This window comes from Notolabrus celidotus, chromosome 24 (assembly GCF_009762535.1).
Source record: "Notolabrus celidotus isolate fNotCel1 chromosome 24, fNotCel1.pri, whole genome shotgun sequence".
Lineage (NCBI taxonomy): Eukaryota > Metazoa > Chordata > Actinopteri > Labriformes > Labridae > Notolabrus > Notolabrus celidotus.
This window is the reverse complement of record NC_048295.1, coordinates 9251644-9267333: the sequence shown is the minus strand read 5'-3', so window position 1 is coordinate 9267333 and position 15690 is coordinate 9251644. Positions and strand designations below refer to the sequence as shown.

The 15690-nt window shown below is 42.8% G+C and overlaps 1 protein-coding gene across 1 annotated transcript in view; it reads right to left on the bottom strand.

The window, feature by feature from the left end:
• xirp2a (xin actin binding repeat containing 2a) overlaps window positions 1–15670 on the bottom strand; it is a 52649-nt gene extending 36979 nt beyond the window's left edge. The window contains exons 1-4 of the mRNA XM_034677617.1: window positions 15565–15670; window positions 15200–15335; window positions 14790–14840; window positions 14417–14694 (exon numbers count right to left, since the gene is read on the bottom strand). Coding sequence (XP_034533508.1) covers window positions 14417–14694; window positions 14790–14840; window positions 15200–15281 — 411 coding nt within the window. The 5' untranslated portion in view covers window positions 15282–15335; window positions 15565–15670. The remainder of the gene's footprint in view (window positions 1–14416; window positions 14695–14789; window positions 14841–15199; window positions 15336–15564) is intronic.
• Between the last annotated feature and the right edge of the window lie 20 nt (window positions 15671–15690).

The following is a 15690-nucleotide window of genomic DNA, read 5'->3' as shown; positions in this document are numbered from 1 at the left end:
CAGGTTCTTAAAGAATGGGAAAAACCAAGCAAGCATGGTCAAAGATACAAAATCTGGACACAAAGTGGAGTTAGTAGTCTTTTTCCGAGCTCCCAATAGTTTTCTTTGTCTTCAAGCTGTTTGGTTCTTCTGTTTTTCATTGAAGATATAGCTAGCCACCATGATGTTGCCATTTGTTTTTGGGATGCTGTTTTTGGACACCAAGTTCAGCCTTTATGCAGACGATGTTTTGATATATTTTGGACAACACTAGTGATCTTATTTGGACAGAGAGTTGATACTAATCGACTCATTTCCAAGTTGGTTAAGCCGAAGGGTTAATTCCAACTAGCTTAAAAAGTCGAATAGTAAAAAAAAAACAAGAATAAGTTAGCAAGAATATCGTTTGGAGCCTATGGATTTGTTTTTTTAATTCATCACATTTGACGGCTTTATACTGTTTTTAAGAATTTTGGAACTAGCAATTAGCACTTAAGTTAAAAGCTAGCACCTCCACTGTTTGTTTTTTGCAACTAGTAGAGTCGCCCCCTTCTGGCCGCAAGACATAATGCAGGTTAAAAGCGCTTCTGATTAGACTCTACTTCCACAACCAAGAGGCTACATCCATTTCTATTTTTACAGTCAAGATTAAGTTGACTAAGTTGGAGCAATCTCCCAAAACGAAATGTGTTGACTTCCACTCTTGGTTGCATTATCAAACATGTAGAATTGAAAGTGGATCCATACAAGAGGCTAAAAGTCAGGATATCTCAAAGTCTGCTGCATCGATTCATATCTGTCGAATCTGTCAGGCAACCCGCATCCTGAGGCGTTCTGCTGTGGCGTCGACGCTGCGCTGTGGCGGTTGCAGCTGGCTGCAGTCACAGTGCAGTGCTTTAACCTCGGGGCCTACATCATTCAAATCCAGGCTGTGTGGATAAATAAATGAGTGAACGGATGCATGAGTGCCTGACTGAGAGGCTGCATTAATTATACGAGGTGACTGTCATCCTGAAAGAGGACGCTATTGTAAAAACCAGAGGATGATTTAAACAACACTCAGAGTACAGCCCATTCTCTCCCCACAAAATGAACTCCTCATTTACCATTTAACTTTTCATGTTCGCCAATTAGCTATTTAGGTATTCAATCATTTAACATTTCAGTGTTTTAATCAAAATGTAGAGTGACGGGTAAAGTCAGCCGCTGTAGCACCAAATAAAAGATGGATATGAATTCTTCTCCTCTGAGTATTACTCACTGTGAGACTCTGTTTTTTCTGCTGTGTGTGAGGTGACTGATAGTGAGCGGAGGGAAATTGAATATTCAATTCAAGCATAATGATATAATAATTTAATTTAACATTAAAGTTTCCCTTTTAAGCTGGGTGATGGATTCATTGTGATGGATTGCCTATCGTTGTAGGGTTTGCTCTGTGTTGTACAGGAGCGATGGAGAGGAAAGGAAAGCTTTGTCTAAGTTATTATACGCCGCAGACAAACTTAGAAACTACAAACCTCAGCAGGGAGGAAAAAAAGGGACTGGAGGAGCGACTGATTTACAGACTTATGAGGGGAAAAAATGCACATATGCAGCCTTTCGTACTGAATATTCTCCCCTAGCAGGTAAAGTCAATATTATCCTCAAACACCAGGTGACCTCAAAGGTGATGCAACTTTGAAGCTCAGCGTTGTGTGTAATCGTCGGAAACCTGCTCACCCTGTCAGAATTCTAATTCACATAATCACACATAATCCTGCTTGTTAGCTGGCTACTAGCTAGAGACATAAACAAGATGATACAAAATATTGATTTAAATTTGATTTATTAAAACAGCTAAAAAAAATAGTCCCTTTGATTTAATGGAAGTGGATTCTTATTGGCCTACTTCCTCTGAGACAGGAAGTCACATTTTTTGCCACAGTGTCAACAGGCACGACTGATTTGATGTGACATGCATCAGTTTTATTGTTGATTCTTAATCACAGTTGTATTTTGGTTTTGGCCAATCAGAATCAAGCTTTCAACACAGCTGGGTAATGGGTAAAACAACGGTTGCACAGGAACACACGTCAAGGTGATCAGAGAAGATCCGCCTGGACAGGAAGTAGAAACGGGAATGACGTATATTATGTGGTCAATTTCACAATAAAACACTATTTATAGTCTTCTGAATGTATAAGTTATTGATGATTGATATGTTGTCAAAAGCTACAAAAAAAGCCACACTTACTGGAGACGTATTGTTTTGAGACCAGGATACTCAGGGGACAGCAAAACAGCATCCTCTGACAACAATGAATAATTGTACCATGTCCTGTGTCAAAGCATTGAATACATGCTGAGATATTTCAGACCGGACTGAAGAGGTGAGCCAAGGAACCAAGCAGACCGGCATCAACCCTCCCTGGAGCCACGCTGCAAGCATTGCTAAAAATACCCCATCAGATCTGCATCAGCTCCCACTGTGAGAATTCTCCCAAACATCCATGTGGTCTGGTTCGTGTTGGACTAACAGAAAAAAGGCTTCTTTAGGTTTGTATCTGAAAATAAAGCTGCAGTTTGCTTTCAAGGCTGCGTCGCTTTAATTAAGTTTGGAGGGCCGGGAAAATTGTCACTCTTCTTGATGTGCTGACATTCCTTTCACTGGGCGTACATTAAAGAGAGTTGAATCCTTTTAATTTGTTATGCTTCAAGAGGCAAATTAGCTTGGAGGCCAGAGTGTGCACACCAAAATCGGACGGCAGGACTGCGGTCTTTGACACAGCTGCCCTCGACCCTTTATTACATCTCATCCCTCTTCCCCAATACTTCCTGTCTTTCCTCAAAGGAGGCAAAAATAGCCCCAAAATAATCGTTAAATTTGAAATGCTTCCTGGAATCTATTCGCTAAAGTACTCACACTATTTGCTTTTTGTGTATGTAAATTTCCGTGTAACATTTTTACTGATGACACAATTCAACCCTTTCATGTCCGCATTAACAAGCCGATACATCCTGACACAGCAGGTGTTGGAAGGCGATCAGCAATTTCATCAGAGACGAAGAAAAAGCGTGTTTCCAACATTCTGCGGAGAGCCAAAATGGCGTCACCGGTGTGGATGTTTTTCCGCTATTTCAAAGGAGGATAAGACGATTGAAATCAACAAAACATGCTGCAGGTATTCCTTCAAGTCACCTGAAAAATCTGCATCACAAAGAAGAAGTATTGGAGAGGGGTGGCCAGATTTAAAGGGGGCACGTGCCACCCCTGGTCGCCTCTTTGGACACACCCCTGCAGTTGAGATAGTATTTTTTCATCCTTTATAGATGTGGTTAGCTTGAAACACTGTTTGACGCCGTCACAATCAGAATAGAGCTTGATGAGGCTGACGTCTGGTTCTGCTATTAAAGGATGCAAATCACCAGTGTGCTCAAGCCCTTCATTTCCCTCGCTCTCTTTGTTCTGAGGAGCACTTCAATCAGCTGCAGATTGACTGAAGAAGCATACAGATCTTTTTCAATCAAGAATAGTGTTGAGGATAAGCAGCGTGAAGTATTGAAAGAATTAAAAGGGGCACTTTAGTGTTCGTTTGCAGGTTAAATAACACCTGCAGAACCTTGCAAACATGTAGAGGTGTCATGTAACGCCTCAATTTGGATCTCAGTTTCTTTTCTGTCCCTGCAACTGTGTTCATCTCTCATTTTAAGGTCATCACAGCTTTTATGCAATCCCTTTCTTCCTCTACTTTTTGGTAGCTTCTTTCTTTTCGCGCCTCCTTTTCAGCGCCATAAGCGTTCTTTTTTTGCAAGCCAGCAGAAGTGCGAACCTTGTTTTTTTTTTGTTTTTTTTTCAATCCTCCACCGACTGCCCTCGTTATGAACAAACAGTGCCGCATCAATATTTCAAGCACTCATGGGCAAACACGGGCACAAAAGAGACACGGTCCAGAAACAGAGAGGGAGGAGACATCGAGACGAGCCAGAGGCCAGGAAGGAAGTTACAAAGTAAAATGTAATCTATGTGGGGGGAAATAAAAGAAGAACAGACGGAGGGAGGTGATGCAGAGGGTTTTAGAAAAGCCACACAGGGAAAAACAAACCTGATGAACAGCTGAAAGAGTGACGGTGAGGTAGAGAAGTGGGAGGTGGTGCTTTGTAGCAGTGATTTGAGCTTTTCAGCCGAGGCCAGCTGGGACGGAGAGGATTAACTTGAAGGCCAAACAACCAAAGAGAGGCACGGTGAAGAGCTGGGGAGGCGGACAGCAGCAACATACACAGACTTTGAGGGACATGCAGAGGAAATGAACAAAAAAAAAGAAAAAAAAAAGAAAAAAAAGGAGCGGCAGATTTATGGGGGAGCCAAGACAAAGCCGTAAGGATATATGATTCACATTCACGGTGACAGACAAACAGAGCTGCAACAGATGGGATGTTTTCATACCGAGGCTCTCCTGTCGTGATGTATGAGCTGTAGGCACTTAAACTGCTGCTGTGGTCACAGCTAGTGCTTTGTTTTTCCTCCCGCACAGATTCTTTAGAAACATATAAACTGGGGTCATGTTGTTCTATCGCAGCCCGTGTGGGTGAAAAAAAAGGATTGTTTTGGGTGCGTGATGCAACATTTAGTCAGAGTTTCTCCCTCAGCTGTGTCTGTGGTTCTGTCCTGTCAGAATCCTGCTCCTGTGTCGGCTTGACGAACGCTGCAGTGGTTTCTGTCTTTTATTATTTGTTATTTGAAACCTTTGTTTCATGGAGGGAGATGTTAGCTAAATTAGTTTGCTACATTGTTAGTGTTCAGCATCTCCTAAACAGTCCGATTTACATCATCTGCTATTGTGCATGCAACACAGAACACTACAACTCCAAAGTTGAGGAGTCAATCCAGATGGTACCACCGTCAGAGCTCCAAATGTCTTAAAACTAACAAAAGTTGCATCATGTGTAAAATCACCGGGATCTTGTCACAAACTTCGCTGTAGCTTCGATTAAGCAGTGTCTGGAATGAAGTGTCGAGACGGCAGGACTTACTGTGGATCCAAAACCCCAGAGAGACAGTAATTAACCATCCAATTCAAGTCCAGAGTTTGTTCAAGTGTTGGCACAGCGGCAACAAAATTCACCCCCCTGTACAGTGTGTGCCGATGGAGAAAAGAGCTATCCAGACTACACTTGTTTTTTGTACCAGGCTGTAAACATGTTTATTTCTCCTGTAAAGATCGGCTTCTTGGAATTGGTGTGTATGTGGTTTCCTGTACTTCTGGAGCCAGCCTCAAACAGATCCTCGATGAACTGCAGTTTTGGCTGGAGGTTGCCGCTTGGGTGCAACACAGCTAATGCTAAACTAGCTTCCTCTACTTACTTTGTCTAGCTCTGTGTCAGCAGATTGCAGTTCAGGTTAAACTTAATGCCGTGGCCCTCGGACATCTACCTATTTTTGTTGGTTCTATGTGACATTTCCCCAAACTGGCAGCCATGGCCGAACCCTGCAGAGTCAGAGTTATAAACACAGCTGTCTTCTGCTGGTCACTGTTCGGCATCACTGGAGCAGCTGGAGGTAGTGACTAAACCTGCTGCTATTTTTAGCATTACAAGCGCTCCTCATGGGAGAGCTTTGGCAAAGCCAGGGGGTAGTCCAGCCAGCCTAGAGAGGCAACATGGATGTTTATTTCCAATTTTCTATAAAGGAGGATTCAAGCCGGGGACACTTCGAGCTCTCAAACTGCGGCATATATGATATAAGAACTTCAAATGTCACCCAGAGTGTCAGCTAACTGTGAATGAGACATGTCCGGGTATAATGGCTGCACAGCTCACCTGCCTAGATATGATTCAACATCACCCACATTGTGACGCATGCCTCCAGCAGCTGACGTCAATCAATTCAAACTAACATAATAACCACTAATTGGTGTGTGGCTCCTCAACTCCCTTTATGGCGTCATCAAACTTTGCCCATCAAACATATTAGACATGGTGGGTTTTTTGTGTGACATCAATTTGGTGCTAAAATCCCCACAATTTTCAGCCAGGGTTTCTTCGCGCCTGACACTTAATTTGTGCAGGGCTGAGTGACTTGACTCGGGGACACTCTGGGGCGGAGGCTTTTAAAGAAGAGCAGAGTAATTTAGTTTGCCCAACTGGCTCCATTTGCAAATGACAAACTTGACCCAGATGTTGTGAGCAAGGAGATGAATTGAAAGCTTGACCGACGTGCGATGACTTAAAGTTTCAAGACCTCTGCAAACCCTAAAACAGATGGATCATGTGTGCTGTTTTTTGTGTCTAAATCAAGATGTTAGGCATTTGTGTGCCTCACGTACATACGAGATGAAAACTGCAAAATTGACTGTATGTAAAGATGGATGGTGTGCCTCCACTTCCTACCACTGTACAAAAGTGAAGCCAAAATGCCTCCTGCAACAAGCGCTATCATATTGAACTGAAGACATTTTCTTTAGAGCCAGAGTCTGTGCAGAAGTGACTGGCTAGTAAAGCTGTGATACTGACATCCTGCGCCTTTCGCTAACTAAAACACTTGCTAGCTTAACCGTAATTCGCTAAGATCCCCACGTCAGTAAAGTCTAACAGCTTCTTGTGTAAGCTTGAGGCAGACATTTACAGCCCAGGAAAGTTCAGTGAGGTTGTCTTCCTCTAGTCTACGACTTTTTATAGGATCAAATAACTCATTTAAATTTAATTTACTAGCAAAATGAAATCTAGGACTTACATACAAAATGATGAGAACTATCTAGCATAACAGACGCCATGTTTTTGAAAAATGTATTTGCCTTGTATTTTACTTTTAAAGTCTGACCCATGTCCCATCTGTTTACATAGAGGAGGCCACTAAGAGCTATACTGCAGCCAGTCAGAAGAGGAAGATACAAATGTTTGGGCTTCACTTTTGGGGAGCTGCTATGTCGTTCATCTTTATTTACAGCATCATGGATCAGTAGAGTCTCTATAAACAGAGAAAGCGCTATATTTACAATTAAAGGTGTAGGGGTTTGTTTTCAACATTTAGAAATGTTCATGTATTGTAATGGATGAAATATCACACCTATCTTAATTAACATGACCATATACAATACTGAAAGTTACTCCTCTCAGTAATTCATACTGACAGAGTCTATTAAAATGTGTTCATATTATCACACTAATGTAGTTCACATGGTTCAAACCGGGTATATTTAGAATCTGTATCTTCTGGCCTGTGGCAGATCTCCTCATTCTGCATTCAGGACCTCCTCCCGTGATTATCAGCGCTTTTAACCAGGGCTGAAACCCGACTGACATGTGCTCATCTCCAGGGAGGGAAAGTTGTGGGAAAGGAGAAAATTGAGAAAAAGGGTGAAAGAGACTGTGCGTGTGAGATTGTGCGGCCGTGAAGTGGTGCCTGATGAAGCTAATCATTACTGAAACATGAATATAATTTGTTAATCAGACTCTGACCTGCTTTACCTGCTGAAATATGAACTCGCTCTTCATTTTGATTTTCTCCCTCTTAATGCCTCTGCTGATTCACTCTGAGGCTCTATCACACCCTATCAATCTTCATCTTCTATACTCCCTGCCTTCTCCTCCCATCTACTCTCTCAGTCCTCTCTTTCACAATGCGGCTCTGTGCTCGCTGAATGTAAATCATATTTCAGTCTCTTTCATCAGGCTCTGTGCTCTCTTAATGTTCAGTGAGCAATGCCAACATCACCAGGCACTACTATTTATACATGACGACTCCAAAGCGGCTCGGGATCCGGCTCTTTTTTCAGCCTCTCCAAATATACACTGAGGCTGGGAACTGACATGGGCTGACACACTGGATGCCTGGTTGATATTCTGAGGATTTAAGTCTATTAATGTGCAAATGTAATACAAGCTTATGCATGTGGACACAGTACGCATCACCTTGGCATACCAAATCGTGTATTAAATCAAATGTCACCTGGACAGTCACAGATCACTGTCTGAAATGTGTCAGCGGTCATTGCTTAGATATCTAGGAAATTTGGACAACCAGGTTCCCCAGAGGATGAACCCTTCAGGCTTTCATAATCCCCTAAAAGCTCCTCCAAAGTATCAACTATAAACTAATAATACATGAATATCTATCTGAGCTAGCATGGTGCTAAAGCTACAAAGATAGAATTGTGAAATGTTAGATTAGCTCATGTTTATGTTCCCCAGAGGATGACTCATAATAACTTCCTGTCTTAATATAAATGTGATCGATTGTTAAACACCGACAGCCTAACCTCAGTTTACCGCCAGTTAGCAAATACTATCATGCTAGCATGCTAAACTAAGATAAAAAAGGTATGAATTTGCATGTTGTCATTTTCACTGATATTATGTTAGCATGTTATTTCAGCATTTTTTACTGACCTCGCTTGCCATGAATTAGCAAGGCCTTTTTTTTGCTAACGCTATGAAATCAGGCGCAAATGGGTCTCCTCAGTATTTGGAGCCAGCCTCAAGTGGACATTCAAAGAACTGCAGATTTTCTGCACATTTCAACACAGGACATTGCTGCGAGGCTAAACACCAATGTGTTTGCATTGTCAGAGTTAGCGTGTTAGCATTCAACCCAAGACACCTGCTGTGCTTTAGCAAAGCTTCACATATAGTCTCTGCTAGCATGGCCGCACAGTCCAAACACTAGCTTCTTTGTTCCTTTTATCTCTTTGTTGTGTTTTTCTCTGCTCCAGTTGTAAAGTTTAATGGTGGAGCTTTCATTTATGATCCACAGCCAAAAGATTTGCATTGGAAATCTATTCTGAGGAGAGCCTCTTGTGCTTTTGCTTTGACTGGCAGAGATGAGTTATAGTGTGGTGCTGCCCTCCTAATGACACAGTGCCATAATAAATAAATGATTGAGAAAATAAGCCTTGAGGTCTTTGGCTAATTATTGAACACATATGCTCTTGTGGCAATGTGGGTGTCAAACTGTGTTAGAGGAAAGAATCTGAGTCACACTGCAGTTTGCATGGAAAAATGCTCCGAGGTATGCATTCATTACCAAGCTAAGGAAGAAGGGAAGACAAAAAAAAGGGCTGCAGACGGCAACACAGACTTTTACGAATGTTTCAACTCGCCAGATCCACAAACACAAAACAAACGCCAGGTAGGCAAATGAGTCTGGGTTATTCAAATGAAGCAGGGAGTTTCAGAGCTGTGTTTGGCACACAGCATAACAGTGCAACTATCCTCAGAGCCAAGGCTGCCAGCAACAAGTCGCCATCACACGACACACCACGTACACACACACTCACACACACAGACAAGGCTCGGCTGCCAGCTCCATTAAAAGATTTGAATCTGTGAAACTGAGACCAAAGAGATGCCTGGTAAAAGTTAATGGAATTTTTACGAGCTCAATGGACTTGATGGGGAGGACGCCGGTGTCCTCATCAAGTCCGGATCAATTTCTTGCAGACACATTGTGGCTTTTAGTTTATTTAACATTTAATTAAGTGCGTTTAGGAACGGTGGTGCATATTGATTGATGTTTTTGGGGGGAAGCGAAAATGGTTCACCATTAGCCTAAAGGCTGTCTCATTCACATCTATCAGCACGTCTTTTGACACTTTAAAGTGTGATTTATCAGCGTGGCAGAGTGACAAAAACACCATTCTTTGCTTAAAAGCCAAAGAAAGGGCAGCTGTAGAAACACAATGGGAAGCCTAATGCAGAGCTCCATTGTTTCAACAACTGAGAGTATACTGAAAGAGATTCAGCCCTCTTACCGCAAATTTGGGCATTTATGTGGCGTGGATGAATCCAGCATGTGGCACTTAGCTCATCTGTATTTTTGGGTCAAGTATTCCTCACCTTCCTCTTGACATTAACTTACAGATTCTTTAAAGGGTTCAGGTCAGGTGAGCTGGCTGGCCGATCAATAGAGTAATATTAAAGTTTGCAACCCTTCCGTGGACATTTTGGCGCTGTGGGCAGGTGCCAAGGGCTCAGCATCTCTATGATAGCATGTGATGGACAGCTATGTTGACTTTGGACTCCATAAAACACAGTAGACCAGCACCAGCAGATGACGGCGCTCCCCAGACCACAGAAACTTGACACCGGACTTCAAAGGTCTTGGATTCTGTACCCTTTCACTCTTCGTCTACACTCTAAGAGCTTGATTTCCACATGAAAGGTTCACATGCAACAGTCTAGCCCAGAAGACGCTTCTGATGTTGTCTCTGGTCCAGGACTGACCTGATACTAGAGATGCGACAGTTGTGACCCTTTTCCTGACGACATCAGTCTCAGTCCACTCCTTGTTAAGCTGCCTCAAGTTCTTGAATCAACTTTTCTCTACAAGACTGCATCATCCCTGTTGCTTGTGCACCTTTTCCTATCACACTTTTCCCTTCTAGTCAACTTCCCGTTAATATGCTTGAACACAGCACTCTGTGAACAACAGACCTTTTCAGCAGTGACCTTCTGAGGCTTACCCTCATTGCGGAGGGTGTCCATGATTGCCTTCTGGACAACCGTCAAGTCAGCAGCCCTCCACATGATTGTGGTTGCATGTTCTGGACTAGACCGAGAGATACACGGTATTCATACTGGATTTTATACTGTTTTTATATACTTTATATTACATTTTTACTTTCTTAAACTGACAGAAATATTGAACTCTTTCAGGATAGGCTTCTTTTTGGATGCAGCTTTATTTCATGTTATATACTGCCTCCTGAAACATTTCCTGAGCACTTTTTATGAAGGCTATACATCAGAATTATTTCTCCAAGAGCAAAAAAAGGCTAAATTCTCTTCAGCTGTTTCACACGGGTGCTTGAAAAACACAAGCCTGACTCGGTGACAGTGACGATACTGTCATGAAAATAAACCAAGGCAACATTCCAGACCTCTAGTGCCACTGTCTGAATTTATGTTGACACCTCAGCCAGAGTCACTGAGCACCTCAAAAAAAGTTCCCCTCTCAAGACTCAACCATGTTATCCTGTTAACCCGGCGTGACAAGCCTGAACCCACAGTATGAAATCCCTTTAAACTCTTTTATGTCGCCTTAAATTTACCTAACGCATCAGGATTAGATATTCCCCCCAATTATGCAAATCCTGTTAATCTGACAGCTTAAGAAAGAAGAGTAAAGCCATTTTAAGACACCTCCAGGCATTAAGAATTAACTCCAATTAACACCAGGTGATTGGTAATTGTCTCCCTGTGATAAACTCCTGATTAAGAGCACATCATGTTTCCTGATTCTGAAAAACTCTGGCTGTTTTTCACATCAGCTTTCTCTCAGTCTCACAGATGCTACACTGCCACCCACTGGCCGACAGACGCCATTACAACATGGATGAGAGCCAAGTGAGGTCATGAGTATTAGAAACATTTGAGTTATGTAACTGCTAATTTACGTCCAAACATTTTAATGAGCCAGTGCAGAGTAATGTGAAGCTTTCTAGAGTGCAAATGTTCACCATACTTGATTAGTTGGCCTTTTTTTAACGCTTATTTGCATGAGAATTACTGGACAGCTTGAGCATGATCGGCCTGAGAGCACATCATCTGTCTCATGCATGTGCATCAGACTGTGTGTGTGTGCGAGTCCGTCTCTGTGTGCACAGTCATGACCAGGAGGTCAGACAGATGTCGTGAACACAAGCCAGCGTCCCTCGAGGACCGGCCCCCACTGAAAAACACGCTCTTTGCACTCCAGATAAACCACTGCATCGCTTCACATCCGAGGCTATCTGGAGCGCGCGCTGTCCTGTCCTGTCCCCCCAACTCTCTGCCTGCCTGCTGAGCATTTTGGCCCCGGCTGAGCGACCACCTGGGAATCCATCAGTCATTGTTATGGCCGGCTGTCCAATGACAGTGCTGCTGTTTAAATAAATGAAATGGGGCAGGGAAAGAAAAATACAGCGCATCATCAAATATTAAGCTCAGCATTACAGATGAGCCGGAGACGAGGTCATGTTTTATAAGCAGCCGGCTGTAGAGAGAGCTCCGGTCCTGTCCTCTCTTTGGGAATCTGGGAACACTGCCCGCATGCTCCATTAACACCGACTACAGGCTGCTGCTTCTTTTCTTTTTTTTAGGTAGAGACAATACACACTCATGATGCAACGCCAAGATACAGCATGTGTTACACTGCCAGCATGTACACACAGACATTTGTACCAGCTGTACTGCATGTAATCCTCACAAGCGTGCTGCCTTCCTCTCTCCTGGGTGAAAAACTGAGGGCTCAATTGGAAAACAAATCAGATGGAAGTAACTGTTTAGTAGTGAAGTTGATTGGCTGTAACAAGTCATCAAGAGAAAGGTTTCCCAAAAGGATTCCTGCTGGGATGGTCTTACATTTAGATGTGAAGTCAAACAAAGGGTACGTGTCAACTTAATTCAAGCTTCAGGAGAGAAACTTGAAGTGTCAAAGTCCTCTCCAGGGATGGAATTATGACTGTTGACTATCTGAGGAAACAACATGGTGTCGATATAGAGCCACAAAGTTCCCTATCCATCACCCAAACTAAGTCCTAGACTGTTATTCCTGAAAAATGGTTCATAATGTTGGATATAATTCTCACGCTGACAATTTCTTTGTCCACTTGAGGGCAGTGGAAACAAGCTGCCAGCACAACACTGATTTAAAATCTATGTTTAAGTTGATATTTTGTATGCAGAAAAATAAGAAGCCAATAATAGCCTTCCTTTTATCTTTGTATTGGGTCTCCACCCCCAATTTTTGGTAATATCTGCCTTTAAGTGCTTCCAGTTGTACTACTCTCAGAAGATCAAGATAACAAAGTGTGGCTGCTGTTTGGTGTTGGGTAGACACCAAAGAAATGAAGCTATTAATAGAAGATATAGGCCGTAAACAAGATGTAGGACTCAACCAAAAAACACAAAAGATAAGAAATTCATAATAATACAATGACATTTCCACACAAATTTGGTCGTTTCACTGCACAGAGCTAGTTTAGCTACAAAGTGAAATAAACCTGGCAGATGGTGTCACTTTATTACACCTATAGGTCATAATCATGCATTAAATGACAACATTAATATACTGTGAACTGAATAAACACTGCGGAGTGCTAGTTTGATTGAAAAGTTGCTCATTCCAAGACAACAAGTGAGCAGCGGAAACTAAGAGACCCCAAAACAGATTGCATTTATATACTAGTGCACCTATATTCCAGATTCTACGGTGCTTTTGCATTTTGAACGAGTCAGTTTTATACATGCCTTTTAGCCGATGACACTTTGGGAAGTAAGAGAGCCATAATAAGAGCAAAGAGGGGGTGTTATCTCTCCAGCTCATATCCCAGTAGCCCAAACATGTGTCCAAGGACAAAATAAGCCAGACCAGCTGCACTACAAAGAAAAGAAACCCTCGAAAGATGTCGTCTGTGACTCTTGGCTTTAGTGATGTGGATCATTAACCACAGTAATCAGAAGACTGTTTTCATCTCAGGAGCCAGATGTGATGTGATTCCAATAGACCCCCGCCCCCCCTCCCTCTTCTGTCTCTGGCCTGATGGAGGAAACTTATCTCTGCTTCCAGCAGCAGCAGCAGCAGCAGCCGACATACCAATTACAGGGTTATTTTTAAAATCCTGCTTAACCGAAACGCTCCTCAAAGTAGCTCTTAAATAACAGGGTGTCAAATATCAGCAACCAAGTGGCACTGCATGGAGGCAGCTGGTGAGTGTCTGTGCCACAAATCGGCGCTGGCGCTCACGAGGACTACGTTTCCCATAATGCATTGGTTTTTTTTGGAGTTTGGGTGACTAGGAGACAGTTTCTAAGCACAACTTCTAGGCTTGTGGTCCTTGGAATGTTTTAAAGGGTTAGTGTGATGTCACGACCACATTTGGCGAAAAAAGTAGGTCACTCGGGGCCTTTTTTGTCCCGTTGTCAGCCATTTGGTAAATGGGAGGTTTTTCTTCTAATGACCCGCCTCACTTCCAGCAGACTTAGATTTTCCTCTCTGAGAAGCCAGCCGAGATGGAAAAACGAAGCTGCAGACAGAGTGCCAGCCTCTTCTTGAGCTAGAAGACACACACTCTTCACTAGAGTCCACAAATGATGGAAAATGTATCCAGATAAGTGACTGTATTATTGACAAAAATAAGCCACAACTTAGGTTGGATGATTTCATCCATGCATAGAGAAACTACAGCTTTCAGCAGTGAAATCCACAAAGTGTACAGTTTCACCACTCGGAAACAGGAGCTACTTCGCCTGACAAATGACCTCCCAGTCCTCTCACCACCGCTGACTTTTATATTTTCAAGTATCTTTGAAAGTTGCGAAAGCTTTTTCAATTTGTTAAAACGCGCAGCAGCATCAAACTCATCCATCTCTCTGACACATCTAGCACAAAGTGCAAACCGTGGCGGTTATGTAACAGTCAATTTACCTGGAGAAAAACACACTCTGGAAAATAAAATAAAAATGCACAGTGGGTAGGACTTACTGTGTTTGCCCCGGCAGGCTTCTCAAACATCCTCTTCAGGCTGTCGAGTGGGATGTCAAACCTCTCAATCCTCTTGGCAGCCTGCAGGTCCTCTCTGATCACTGGATCGTCGGATGCCTCTACCTGCGACCCACAGGGACTCCAGGAAACGCAGCCCGAGGTCGCCGACACTGCGCTCGCCACCTCCTCTCCATTTCCTGATTGAATTTCCATTGTTGCACAGAAACTGTATCTCTCCCCCACTCTTTTCCCTTCAGGCTTGTGCTTACAGGGCGAGTCTATTGTAAGAAGTGGATTTAGGAAGGATGAGGAAGGGAGAGAGTTAAAAAAAAAAAAACAGGGTGAGAAACAGAGATGGAGATGCAGGAGTTACTGGAGTGTCTTGAAGTCTGGAGTCTTTGGGTTTTGCATGCGCAGCAAGCGGCTGGAAAAAAAAAAAGAGGAGGAGAAGAAAAAGTTCACAGGGAAAGTTTTTTTTCCCTCTCTCCACTGCCCTGTAATTACTCAGAAATACACAGGAGCCTATGTAAACGTGCATGTGGGCTCAGAAAAGCAAATTGAGATATGAGTTGTGAGAGAAGGCCGGCGAAGAAAGAGAAAGAGAGGCTGCCAGAGAGAAACCAGAGGAGTTTGTGACTCAGTGCTCCTTTTCTTAGAGAGCCCTCATCCTTTAAAGCAACTAAACACACTGAACACTGTTTTAATTCCCTTATATCACAAAAGTAGTGTTAATTATGCACTAACAGCTAATAAAGATGAATTAAACTTTCATATTAAGCATACCTTTATCTCTGTCCAGGGCACCCCTCGTGTAGAAGCTGTGGTCCACATTCCAGAGGCCGCTGCTGGTTCGAGTCCCGGTCATGACCCTCTGCTGCAGGTCTACCCCCAGTCTCTGCTCCCCATATTTTCTGCTTTCCTATCAATAAAGGAAAAAAACAGCCTCAAAATATGAAATAATGGTCAAATCAATGTAAAGGGGAAGAGTAGAGAATGGTCTAGCATGACATTTGCTGATAAAATGTTAGCAAGCTGTTCTACAACTAGCCCTGTTGTGAGCAGCAGCTGTTTACTTAATTTAATGATATATGTTGAGTGACTGTGACTAGAGACATGGAGGCTACCTGATAAAAGTAGACTTAGGTTACCTGCTTCTGTCAGTGTATTGGTGTTGTGCATTCTTCTAAATCACTGTCCCTCTGTTTTTTGTTGTTGTTGATGGAGTTATTAGTGCAGTGAGAGCAGTGGTTCTAGTCTTGGTTTTTCATTGTTGG